Source organism: Ambystoma mexicanum, chromosome 2p (genome assembly GCF_040938575.1).
Source record: "Ambystoma mexicanum isolate Mex_15411 chromosome 2p, UKY_AmexF1_1, whole genome shotgun sequence".
NCBI classification, from domain to species: Eukaryota; Metazoa; Chordata; class Amphibia; order Caudata; family Ambystomatidae; genus Ambystoma; species Ambystoma mexicanum.
Genome location: NC_090923.1, coordinates 578,140,291 through 578,154,416, shown reverse-complemented (window position 1 = coordinate 578,154,416; position 14,126 = coordinate 578,140,291). Strand labels below are relative to the sequence as shown.

The window sequence follows — 14,126 nt, the reverse complement described above, 5'->3', positions numbered from 1 at the left end:
TTTATCATGTGATTATTAGTGTGATATGGTGGTTACTGACTGGTTTATTGATTATTTTATGATCAAATGTATTTTATATATTGTGTGTGCTTATGGATGATTATCAATAGCGTGCTTATGCTTAATAAATTTGTACACCTAATGATTATATAATGATAAAAGGCTAGTACATGAAAAAGTTAGGACTTTTTTGTACTGCACCAACTGACCACTCTAGTATCAAAGCAGTAAAGCTTGCCTAAAAATTGGTGTATGTGACACACCAGTGGTTTGCAGGCCAAAGTCTGCAAGGAAAGGGGCAGAGGGGCAGAGGAAAACAAAAAGGAATCAAATAAATTACTAAGAGGGGAGGACATAAACCAGTATGTAAAATGGAGAAGGGTAATGCTTCCACTAGCCTGAGTATGTGATGCTCAATTGTGTGTGGAGAGTGACAAAAATGTGACATGAGTTTACCTTGCGCAACGTTCGTGCAGGCAGAGCTGGAGGTCCATCACCAAGAGGGTGATGAAAAGCATCAAAATGTATGGAATAATGACCTGAGGGAACAAAGAGAATTTATGTCAGGCGAAACAACATGATTGGAAGACTCGGATCTAACATGTAAATCGTGACATTATGCAAATAATAATAATCAAGCTCACAACTCTCCAATTGACCCCTAATACTTTAACATGTCTGGCTTACAAAGTACAATATAAGGCAAGCTGACATCAATTATTGCGTTGACACGTTTGCCAAGGAATATATTGTGCAGGAATATAGGAGAAACGAAGACGTTTGGCATGATTTCTTATAAACATTCCTCCCGTAGGTCAACTTTGTGGGGCTGGCTAATTTTAGAAGTAGACCGTGACAAAAACCCTCATCATACCCAGACCAAGGCTACAACATTAAAAAGAGACCACAAGTGCGATGCAATCAATCAGCTTTAGTAAACCCTACACGTATTGCATCCACAAAATACCAACACTTTACTAGCCTTCTATATCAATTACATGCAATCATCCCATTCCTTTTGTGATTCATGTTCTTGTTCTTTGTCGTCCATATGTTGGTCAGAAATAGAACAGTTGACTTCTTCGATGAAGGGATTTGGTGAGTGATGCTAGGCAACAAATAAATCACCTTAGTAACGTTCTTTCTGATGGATATCATTTCCCTTCCTTTAATTTCTCATCTTTGTGAAAGAGCTCATTTTGCAAACTGGATATGGACATCTTATAAATCAATCACCATGAACATGGATTTGTATCATCGCTGCAACTAGGACTGGTAGTAACAGAGATGATAAAAATACACATTGAACTGCACATTCCTCCATACATCAATTGTGTCTCATTTCTCATCCATTACAAAAGAAAGAATTAATAGTACATGAGAAAACATTTCATTACGTCAGTCAAATATTAGGCCCAAGCATGCTTCTCACTCAATTTTAGTGGCTGCTAAAAAGAGTCACATTTCTCAACTGTGCTGAACAATACAAATGAAAAGTAAGCTTGTAAACACAATAACGTTGCTTGACAAGGTAACAATGCATTTGTCTTATCTTAAATAATTAGAGATTTATTTTTGTCTAAATTGTAACACAATTTGTATATGAATAGTTTATGTGGCATATTAATCATGCAAACCTGTCTTTGCAAATGTTTACAATTAGAATGTAAGGCTTTCCATTTACACGCACTGATTTAATTTAATGAATGTGTAGTACTACGTATAATTCTTTAAAGCGCACATACATGTAGGTTTGTATCACTTTATTTGCACTAACAATTTACATTTATTAGACTGCTTTAAGTTAAAGAAAACAAACCTCCTGCTTTTTCTGCAATCTAATTCAAAAAGTGCACGGTTAGAATCCACTTCATGGCCACTTGAAATCAATGTAGTATTGATTGCTGGTTGCGAACAAAGAACCACAATTCGCACTAAACCCTGTGTCAATAAGGTTGGAAGCTGTTTTGGATGAAAACAGGGGGCTAATTACTCATTCAGTTTCAAGATGCCCTGTCGTATTTTTGCTGTGCCTCAAAAGAACATCTAAAATCTGGCAAAAATCATAATGCCCTTTTCTCATACTTTAGCAGCTATTAAAAGAGTACATCACAATTTGCAAGTAATGTCAGTATCCCAAATACTGCAGTTGAGTAGCAGTGTGGAGGTGTCCCAGTTGGGGATCGTCAATAAATGGAGGCGTAAAAGCGAAACGTGATGCTTTTGCACCTCCATTTTAACACTCTGCCCCATTTTCATGCTGTTCCATGCATGGGATGGCAGCAAAGCGGTGTTTGCATCTACGTTTTGATTTCCTCCTCTGTCTTGGAAGAGCAATTGGGTTTACACCTGCATGAGATTTTAATGCGGGCATAAAACAAATGGATTCCAATGGAGTATGCCTCACATGTACCTGGTAAATATGCTACTGCCCATTTTGACTGACAAGAATGGATCGAATTATACAATTTGACCGATTCCGGCCAGTACCATTCGATCTATTTTTAAAAATACCAAACATATGGAGCGTAGTTTGCGGGGGTGTCCCCGGCTTCCTATGTTTGGTATTTGTGGCCTTGGGGTTGCAGTGGTGTCCACCGCTTCCTCAAATTTGGAGGCGAGGGACTGAAAAAAAAAAAGAAAGAGGGACCCTGCAGCATAGGATCCGACCTGCGGTAGAGGGACGGATCTTACGCCGCAGGGTTGCAGGGGAAGCAGCAGCGACCAAGCAGGTAAGTAGGGGAGGGGTTCGGGGTTAAAGGTGCATTTTGGGTTGTTTGTCTGAAATGCAAATCGATTTGCGGCAAAATTGTCTACAGTCTTTCTGGCACTCTCTTTATATTGCTTCCTCTTCGCCTTGTAGCTTGTGCATCCACCTCACCTTTCCACACCACAATTCACCTCTTTCTTATGCTTGTTGGCTCATCTCATGTGCCTTCTGCTCCTACGGCTCCTCCTCACACCACCTCTGTTCCCAACACCTTATCTTCTCTCTTTCACACTCCTCCTCCACTACTCCTTTTCACCTCTCCTCCCTTCACTTCTACTCCTCAACTTCCCTCATCTGATCTTCTTTCACTTCTGCTCCTTCTATTCTTATCTCCACTTTTACTGTCACCTCCACATTTCTCCTTCCCTCCTAGGCTTTTAGTATCAACTCTGCACCAATCTTCACATCGTCTTCTCTCCTACTCTGCTATGGCCCTCTTCTTTACTTCTATTGCAATTGCCACTTCTCACTTAGCCTTCCTCTAGCCACTCCCCCTCTCTGCCACCATCTCCACTTCTATCACTTGGCTGCACTGGCATGATCCAAATGTCTACTCTGAACTCCTTTCTCATCAAACATTTCTCCATTCCTGCCACTTTTCTTTCTCGTCTATATGGGCCAGCATGATTGTGCTAACACACCATGGAATTGGACACATGGAAATGGACTACAAATGTAACAGCTGATTCTAATGAGCTGGTCGTGTGCCTAGCGGGTCCACAAGCTTCCATCTGGAAGTCAGATCACAGATTGCAGTGGTCCTCCCTGCCTGACAGGACAGCATGTCTTTGAAATGCATATCTCTTTGATTTTCTAGCATCCAATAGCACACAATGGTCCTGCGTTAACCAATCAAAAACACAACTATCTTGCTTGGTAGGCAATTGTTATGCAAGATCATATGCAGTACTCTTTGGGTGCACTACAACAACCTTGACCTCCTGGCAATAGGAACCCGACCTTTGGTATAAGTTGTACTACATAGGTTGGTAGCGTGTTGAGCAGCGGGCTTATCTCAAGAGGGGTCAATGTGAGCTGTAGGGGAGAAACACAGCGATCCACAGTGACAAGTATTCAATTAAACACTCACACACAAGGTTTCTTGAATAAACAATTATTAATTTATTATCAGTCAGTTAGGGTAAGCCTTCTTCAGAAGGGAGCAATATAACAGTAACACTCAAATATACTTCACAAAATACACACTCTTAACATCTCTAAATCAGTGAGTACCCTTTTGGGATGGCCCACAGACACAACCTACACCCTCAGGTGACTTCAGTAGCTAGGCTGTTGGGGACATTAATGTATCATTGTTGCATTTAGAATCATTTAGGAGTAAGCCAAAGGAAAAGGTTATTTAGAACATACAAAAGACCGCAAATATTCTTATGCAGGCAAAAACTTTCAGATTCCCTAATAAGAGTCATTCAGTAGAACAGGCTAAGCCAAAGTCAATGGTCAAATGTCTATATGAGCTGAAGCACTTCTTTGCAGGTAAATATGTGATTAGTAGAAGATGCAGGCAACTCTACAGCAATAGGTAAGTTCTCTTAGACTTTTACAGTACCTTTGTATTGAAGAAAAAGTGCAGCAGATGACTTCTGTTCCTGAGCAGCTCTGCAGATCTCACTTTTCCTGGGCCTCAGTCATGGGGACAAGAGGAAGGACTTCTGGGGACGCCTGCACTGCAATGGGATGGTCACCACTAGCAACCAGCAATTTCCAACAAGTGGCTGTTCAGTGTTTCAGCTCCTCGTTTCTACCGCAAATATCAACAGCATGGTTCCTGGCTGCCGAGATGGGCTTTACTTGCTTCTGGGGTCCCACACTCTGTTGAGGGGGCTCAGGCTCGGTCAGTCCTTCTTCCTGGGAGTCTGGAGGATCTTCCTGGAGGTCTTAACCAGCATAAAAGCAATGCACACAATCTGGTGTTCCTCTCCCTGATGTTTCGGCTTCCAGCAGCAACTCTTTGGAAAGTCAACCAGCTCTGAGAGAATGTCCAGGTGGCTTACTTTGGTGTTGATTGGTCCCACCAACTCAAGGGGAGAAGTCGTCCTTGCAGGGACTTCTCTGTCAGTACGAATTAGGAGTTTCAGCACAGCAGCAGGGCTTCAATGGGCAAAGCAATGGTCCAGGAGTTGCAGCAGGTATCCTCTTCAAGTTCTTATTTGGTTCCTTCATCCAGTGGTCTACTCTGCCTTCCAAGAAAAAAGCCTTGCCTTTTATTCAGTTCTCTCCCATTCATTCCAGCCTAGCTGTCAGTCACCCAGTAGGGTGGCTGTCCTTGCCAGACAGTCAGCCGGCCAATCACTACATAGTGAATTTGGGTCTCCTAGGAGACTAAGCACAGGGAGTTTCAGGCACCTCCCTCACTTCCTGCCCACCCCAGACACCCCAAAGCCAGAGGCGGGCTTAACTCGTGAATCGCGCCAAAGGCAAAGTGAACAAAGGGACTAAACCTGGTTTGGCGCACAGAGTAAATCTCAAGAAGGACCTTTACACAAAGAAATGAGGAAAAAAGAAGACTGGTGTTAGTTTGACAAAAATGGCACACTTGGGTGCTTTACTGCAGCTGCAAATGCAGCCCACGGTAAATGCACACCACAGTAGTGAAAATTAAACCACTGCCACCAACCATTCATTGAGGAAAGGGTAACATAAAATGGTTACATGAGAAGCTAGACAATGGGGATACTAAGTAGCCCCTCCAGCACCCTTTTGTAAGCTAGTGTGTGCTGGGTCTAGAAAGTTACAAATGTAAGTAAAGTCAATTTCACTTTACTGCTCTGGGAAACAGTAGTTTATCCCAGAGAAGGTATTTACACCTTTGGGAAACCTGGAAGACTTCCCTGTGCCACTGCACTGAAGGTGCTGTGTGACACAATGTAAAAGATGATGCCTATGGAGTTTGTCAGACTCCATAACCAAAAGAAACACAGTGTTCAAAATCACATTAAAATACAAGAGAGACAGTGGGAAAAAGGGTCTCACTATCTCCAGGTTAAAAACATCAAGTCCTCAAAATCAAGCGAAGCTGCTGGGGGGTCTCTAAGGTAGAAGGAATTAGCACATTTCTGAGAATTCTCACTAACAGCAATTTGTGTGGATGTCTACAGTAGTGGCTCCATGGACTACCTGTTTTCCCTACTATTCCATTTGATTGTGCACTACGCCACACACCCTTATTCTGCTCAGGGTGTCCAGAGGCAATATTTTGGGGAACCAATACAAGGTTTGAGATGGACTGCACAGCATGGTGGTTCCTCTGTACACCCATTTCAAGGCTTATACAATGGAGCAGGAAGCAGTGAATAGCTTCCAGGTTCACCCTTGCACCCAGCAAAGGGCTTTGTCACAGAGGGCAACAAGGATTCTCTTGAGGGAAGACTGAGCCTTTTGCAGAAGAGTTGAAACATAGAGATTTGACTGCTTTTTTGAAGTGGGAACAGGCATGGTAAGCAACTGGGTATCGTCCTCCGGTAATGGCATGTCTGAGATTGCTGGTGGCCTCCTGCAGGGAGTTCAAGTCCCAAGATTGAACAGGAAGCAAAACATACCCAATCCCTTAATACACTGCATGACAAGAGGAGTTGGTCAATACATTGCAAGCATGGTTTTTGATAACCTTTTGCTGCAGTCTCACATATCTGGCCAGGTCACACGCAGTATGTTTTTCTTTCCCGATAGACTGCCTCATTTTGAAAGCAATTTATTATGGTAGTTTTTTTCTGCTATGATTTACAGTCATAGCTCCCAGGTGGTCATGAGGAAAGAAACAAGGAAAGTTTGACAGATCTCGGCTCCTTGATGTTTATGTGGTGATTCCATCGCTGACCATCCAAGTGACTGCCAGAAGGGCGCCTAACCGAAAGAGTGCAGAATCTGCGACCAGAGCCAGCTTTTTCCGCATGTACTCTCTGGGGAGTAGAATGAATTGAGACGTTCGCCAAAGCCAATCTTGATTCAGTCCCATGAGCACTACAATAGAGTGCACAGATTTTCCCAAGACTCTTGTTGAGGGTAGCTGCAACCAGTTTAACCTGATGTCCTCTCATGGATAGAGGCCTTGTTTAACTATGTGCCCAATTTTCCTCTGTGACAGTGTTTTTATATTACTAGGACCGGAGCTCCTTTTTTCTCTGTGGCTGTGACAAGTTAATTTCCACTGTGCCAGTGCAGATAAAATAGACCCAGGCTTCACACTGCCCGGGATTTACCCCATGTGGGCGAGTCCCAGCAAGCAAGTCCTTCATTCAGCCCCACCCAGGTCCCACCTACCTGCAGGTGTTGCCAAAGGTCTGGACGCATGTCTACATTGCTCCCCGGCTACGTTGGACACTGTGTCTGGGGATCCAGTTAAGCCCTTCATTGCCGTCCATCCTGTTTGGCCCAGGGGGTGGGTGGATGACTCATAGGCTACCTTGGCTGTGAGGCTGCACCGCCCACGCAGCCCGAACAGCCGTTAGTGGACTCTTCACCACCCGCCCGATATGGCCCAGGACAGGCCATGCCACCTTCACCCAGATCACACCATGCGCGCAGCCTGGGTCTTGTTTCTCCTATGGCAACCCTGGTCTGTCCCCCAGGTATGCCGTACCTGGGGGACAGGTCCAGGCCCAGGCCCTGCTGCCCCTGCTGCCGTGCCTAGGGTGGCTCCACTTCCATGGCCCCAGGTCGAGGCGCCTCTTCACCCAATCTGCACCGTGCATGTGTTCCGGGCCTTGGGTCATCTCTGGACCACCCATTCTGGTCCCATGGCCGTTTTTAGTAGACTAGGGTGTTCCAAACCCTCATCCCCCGTGCTTTGGGTACCGCAGGGTCACAGCTGCTATACACGACCCATCTCACTAAATTTCCGGAGCCCCAACATTCCTTAGCTCCTGTCATATAATCTTCAGCACAGATAAGTCTATATTTCCTGGCAGGGGAATCCTGCCAATAGACCTTAGTCTGTGGATGTTCCAGTTGACCCCTGCAATGGGGACGCCTCAGTGCAGTCAGGTTAGTCCAGTGACAAAGTACAAATTGCATACACATTAATAAAGACGTTTTTATATAACCCTTTGCTGCATGTGTGTATGTGTTTATGTTCATCTGTCTATACTATCCTCCCTACTCCCCTTAAAAGCCTAAAACATATCCCTGTAAATAACACCATATCAGAGAGGGCGCCATTTGGGCTGAGTGTTACACAAGTCTGGAGCCAGATCTCAGTTGTAGTTCATTTTATTCTTTTCCTTAGATGGCTAGATCATCAGGTTAACACATTAGTAGTGGGTATCAAGGTAGTACTGATGTAGCACCTGGTGATCCATCCATCCGCTCTCCATCTCGCGTCTAACTGCTGCACTCAGAACTTCCTCTCAACTCTGACACCAGAGTTCCATCTGTGACATTGTTTATTGGATGCTCACAGTGTCCCCCATTAAAATAACTAAAGGGAAAAGGTGCTCACTGGCTGAGGATCAGAGATGGTGATGAAGGTGCCTACAAGGGGTAAAGCCTGCTTTGCAATTCACTGAATTCCCACACCCCAGAAAAGGAGCATGGTTCCCAACTACAGTATACCATGGGAGCTGGACACCACCAATATAACCCATACATGTTGAGCACTTGTATATGAAATCATGGCCAACATAATGCAAAACGTAAAGTTCTGCCTCTAGAAAAAGGCAGAACAGACCAAAAGGTACCTTGGCTAATCCATCGAAACTGACACAAGTGGGATTTCAAGGGCATACAGCAAGCAAGTCAGTTCTTGCACACCCTAAATCCGCCAACGGTACAACATACACATTTAGTCCACCATCTATATATGCACAACAATAAACATTGGACACAAACTACCTTCCTCATAGATTAAAGCCTGCAAGTTCTTATTTTATGTCCATATTGCACCCAAATGATAGCACATATCATCATAGATTCCTAACCTATATGCTCTGTACAAAGCTAACAGGCAGATAAGGAAAGTAGCAGTGTAATGGCACATATGTGAAACATGCATATATTTCCAATTGTGTCATGTCTCTAGCCACTTTCTGGGATTTATCACCAGTGCACACAGAGTGTACATTGCATTTATAGTTCCTATGAATGTTCACAAGGGTCAAACGAACTCCCGGTACATATTTTAAGGCCGTGACCAGTGGCATGGATGCCCTTTCATCCTTAATCGTCTTCTATCCCACACCTCCAAGAGGGTATTTTATTTGTAATAGAGTCACTGCATTCAATGAACAGATGATTTAAACAACAAATAAAAATGTGAAAAACGAACATCTATTTTCAATCCAATAGCATACACATCCAACAAAATCAGTTTAAACTAATTTAATGTTAGAAACTTCCAAAGGCGGTATCTTGCCAATAAAGCCAATTTCGAACCTTGTGATAGACCATTTGTACTCACTGTACTCATCATTGCTAAATTCAATGAGCCGGGTGCATGACATGCTGAAAATATTTACCATCAACCTTCTTTTAATGGAAACTAGTCTGGACTCAAGTATGGTGACAAATTCCCTTTTTATTGTCAATATGGTGATAAAGTGTGTAATTAATTTTTAAAAAGTGCCAGTAGACTAACTGCCACAAAATCGTTGGCAATGTGGGATCCGGTAGTTGGTCCAAGACAATGCAATCATTCGTGGGATGGTAGGGTAGAATTTGAAGATGAGATTCATTTCACTATCTTTCATACTCTTCTATACTGCTGCAATTGATGCCAATATGAACCATACAATAATATTCAGATTGAAGCAAACGTTAAAAGGCCACTTCACTTTGACTCCAATGCCCTAGTTTTGTGTCAGCTGAAATCCTGAACAGGGCTCGCAAAATCTATTACCGCACTTGCTTTGGCGATGAGATTTTATGAAGAGCGGGTACCATTTGCATGGTACTTGATCTTGCTCGCCAGTATGGGGATGTTTAAACATTTATTTTACATTTACTACAAACATTGTTTGCAGAAAATGACAAATAAAAGTTTCACTGTGCATGGCTGGCCGTTGGGTGGAAGCATTTCAACAAATATGAAGTCTGCTTATGGTGACATGCACCATTTTACAGAAAGCACTGGTAAATATTTTGTCCCTGTCACCATGGAAGTGCATTTCTCTTAGGTCAAGTATGTAAACTAAGGAAATCGCCCTGCAGGTCTAGTGGATTTTGAAGAATTTGCAAGGCAGTTGTACATAAAATGTTCCCACATTAAATTATTAAACCATGCAGGGCCAGTGCTGAAAACACACCTTTCAGTTACCAAACAGCTTAAGACACTATGAAAAGCAATCTAAACATATGACAAAATATGATGGTCTAGGAGGAATCTTCTATGAAAACAGAGACAAGAATGGAAGATGGTTCAATTTCTCAACATTAACAGGTCCTCAGGATATCTATTTCCACCAATGTGGTGAAGAAGCTAAACGGGAACATTTCAAACCTACAACTTCCTGAATCTTACTATTAAACACAAGGCCTATGTGAAATAGGATGCAACCTGAACTAGGGTGATATGATGCAAAGCTTGTCCCTCTCAGAAATATAAGAAATCTCATTTAGCATTGCTGATATAATCCCTAAATTAAGAATCCATAGCCTATATTTAGTTCAGGTTAGGACAATTTAAACTTTCAGCATCTTTTAGTAGTCACAACCCTTGGGTTATTCCTCTGCAAAGTCACCAAACTGAGGCTTAGCTTAATTTACTTACCATGGGGCAGGCTGCGGGGAGGAACTGGTGGTGCTAGCACACTCCCAACGTGGGTGGACAAGAATGGCAGTGTATCACGGGTTCCACTGTCTAGACTCCAGCTGCTGGGTGCTGCCGGCATAGCTGGGAAAAAAAGACAGCGCATCAGTAAGTGCAGGCGGCATTGGAAAAAAAGAAATTGGTCAGGGAAGGAGCCCATAGTTTGATCTGGAGCAAAATTGGGGTAATATGTTAAGGTGTAACTTTCATCCTAAACAAATTAACCAGGTAGCTAAATCAGTCTTGAACCGCATTCGTTTTTTGCAGCGTAATCTTCCATGATTCTACCAATCAGACCCTGCCACAGCGGTGGGTGTGTTGGTAAAACGGATTATTCCAATGCATTATATGTAGGTTTAGCAAACCATCAGATACAGAATTTCCAAATCACGCAAAAGGCAGCCATCAAACTCATTTTTCATCTTTCTAAACATTCTTCGATTTCTGGTTTTAGATGTTCTTTGCATTGGCTATTTATCAATGGATTATTTTCAAGATTCTTTGCTTAGTCTACATGGCCTGGCTCTGCAGTATCATATGCAGAAAATTCGCCTTCACTGACCTTCAAGTACACTTAAATCAGCACAGCTCCATCCTTTAACCATCCCCTCTTCTCGTTGTACCATGAGAGGTGGGCAACATTTTTCTGTGGCAGAAACTCCCTTTGAAATAATCTGCCAGCACATCTCGATTTTCCAATTGTCTGCTTACCTTTTGCAGGGCTTTGAAAACTTTACTTTTTTACCCAAATCTCCTTTTCTCTATTTCTGCTCGATGCTTTATTTTGGTTATATCTGCACCTGGTTGCAGTGATTTCTGACTGGGACACTAGTTCAGTGTTTTACACGTTAGAAATCCCAAAATTGAAATCAAATCAATCCTCAGAAAACATGTTTAACTATCTAAGTATCATCTACATAAGTATATCAAATTATGAAAAATGCATGGATCCAAAATCCCCCTCTTTCTCAAAGTGTTGCACAAGAAAGAGATGCATTAGAATAGAAAAAATCTCTGACATAATCAGACAGAATGGGGAACAGACAAGTAAGAAAATGGGCTCTTGAACTCCCCTAGAATTAGAAACTATACTCATTTTATGGCACATGTGCAGTGGGCAAAGGTGTATCTTGTACTGGTATAGGCACTCGGGTAGATCCAGTCCCAATGCTATCAAGCCTGTGGCTATCAGAATAGGCTGGACGTTTTCATTGACAAGCAGGGATATTTCATTGCTTGACTTGGTGACCAGTAGAAGAATCATTCAAATGGATAAAGGGTGTGTGGAGTTGGTGTAAATAAAGAACAATATTTTTCTGTTGGGATATGAATGACGCTCCTTCATTCTGGAGATGTACATCCTTTAAGAAAAGGGAATCACAACTTCCCAACAAGCCCACCCGTTAACCACCCCTGCAGCACCAATGTTTGGAGATTCAAGGGTCCTCAGCTCTTTCAGCAAAACCTAGCACCTTCCACAAGTTCAGTCTCCCCCCGAGTACTTGCAAATTCAGTACGGTAAAAGTAAACCTTACATGACAGCCACTTTTCACAAATCTTCCTATGTTTTTATGGACACCCTGCATGATTATATACCAGTTGTTTCATCTCCATGCTTCTTATCCATACCCTATTCCCAGTCCCTTTCTGATGGAATTGCCTCAGAGCCCCATAGACCTGCAATGTCCTTTTTAGCCAGCAACAGAGCCATTCCAAGAAAGGCCCTCTCATACCCATTCAGGGAGGACTATCCTCAATTCCCCAACAAACATTCCCTGGGTTCTGCCTCCAGCCCCCCTCCAAGCACTTTATTTATGTCCCTCAAAACCTCTTCCAGACATTTATGAATAGCAGAACACAACCAAACCATGTGAAAGTTCCTATTTCCCTCTTAACATGTTGGGTATATATCCCTCGCCCCACCTTGTGCAGTACACTGGGGTGTAGTATTTCCAATGCAAGCTTTTTAGTTGTATCATCCAATAGTCAACTTTGGTGGTTATCTCCCTTGAAGAATGTAAGTCTTCTCACCAGTCAGCCTCATCTAGAGGGCTTAGGTCCCTCACCCATTTACCTCTGAGACGATCTAATATTTTGTACAGTCCCAAGGTCATCCACCTATGAGCCGTCGATATAATTTTACATCAAACTTCTCCAAGGTCACCAGTCATTCTAGGGGGGAGTCCTGGGGAAGGTTAACTAATCCTCCCAATAGCCTACACAGAGCATACCAAACTTGTAAGTATTGATAGAACTTTCCCCTATTTACCCCGAACTTGGTTTGTAGGTTGGAGAATGGCACTATTACATCGTGCCCCAGAACGTCACCTGACTTGGTGTTACCATTTGCAGCCTTGCCCTTCCACCACATGGTTGTAGCTTAACCTTGGCCGTAATCTATTACACTAGATAGTTGTTGGTTTATTGGACCATCCCGTCTTGTCCAATATTACGTGTCAATAACTGACCATAAATTCAGATGCCGGGGGCAGTGCACCGGAGTTCACCATCCCACACGGGACCTGATCTGCTCGCAAGGTGCCCATGGCTCATCTTTCTTTCCTAATGTCTGGGTGGTTTTCCTAATGAAAGAGCCAGTTGTTGGTGACCATTAGCTGAAATGGCCAGAAATATCTTCTTGTATTAGGGAGTTTAAGACCTCCTTCCCAGACCGAGTTGGATATATTGTCAAGGGTTATTCTCGGTACCGCCGAGGCCCACAGCATTTTGTGAATCCCACGCTCTACCCTATTTAACTCTTCAGCAGATATATCAAATGGTGTAGAAGAGGATCATTTTTGAAAAACTATCATTTTAAATAAAGGAATCTTCCCCATTAATGATAGCGTTGTTAAACCATCGTTTGACAACAAACAAAAAATGTAAACGTTGGAGGGTCCCATTTTACTCCTCCCTGGACCTAGATGCCCAAGTTTCTGAACGGTTTATTTGTAAACTGCAGCTGTCCTCAATGTGTTTCTTCTCCCCATTCGAAATCACAGCGCAAATGATTTCTTCCAGATAATTCCAAGTCCACTATATGTACCAAACGCGTTCACTATGTCCATTGCCTTTAGCATTGAGACTGCAGGATCATTGAAGAATAAAAGCAAACTGTCTGCAAATAAATACCTTTTATTCTCGTGGCTCGCTAACGAGGCAAAGCCTGTAAGAGGGGGACTACAACTAACCCGCTCCACCAATGGCTGAATTATCAGGGTGAAAAGAAAAGGGAAAAATGAACAGTTTACAATTACCCGAGCTATCAAAGGCTTGTTTACAACCTTTGTCCATCCTATAAACCAACCCCGAAAGCCCATTTTGTATCTGTATTTATTACATTTTATATAGCACCTAAAACCAAAGCGGTTTACATGAAACAGAGAATAGATTACAAGCAATACATGACAAGTCATAAATCAAGTAACTGAGAACAATATACAGAACAATTTACCATGAGATATACGAGTGAACATGTGCAGGACAGCTGTGAAAGAGAACAGTAGAGAGGTGTCAGGTTGGGGATTGAAGAAGGTGGGATTTAAAGGAAGTGCAGAAGGAGGAGTAAGAGGTGGTGGAGCGGATAGGAAGAGG

General features: G+C 42.9%; 1 protein-coding gene across 4 annotated transcripts in view; it reads right to left on the bottom strand.

Moving 5' to 3' along the window:
- DOCK3 (dedicator of cytokinesis 3) overlaps positions 1-14,126 on the bottom strand; it is a 2,582,899-nt gene that overhangs the window by 50,120 nt on the left and 2,518,653 nt on the right. For all 4 annotated transcript variants that reach the window (XM_069644069.1, XM_069644070.1, XM_069644071.1 and 1 more), the window contains 2 exons: positions 10,494-10,616; positions 457-539 (listed from right to left, as the gene is read on the bottom strand). In XM_069644069.1, the coding sequence (XP_069500170.1) occupies positions 457-539; positions 10,494-10,616 (206 nt within the window). The remainder of the gene's footprint in view (positions 1-456; positions 540-10,493; positions 10,617-14,126) is intronic.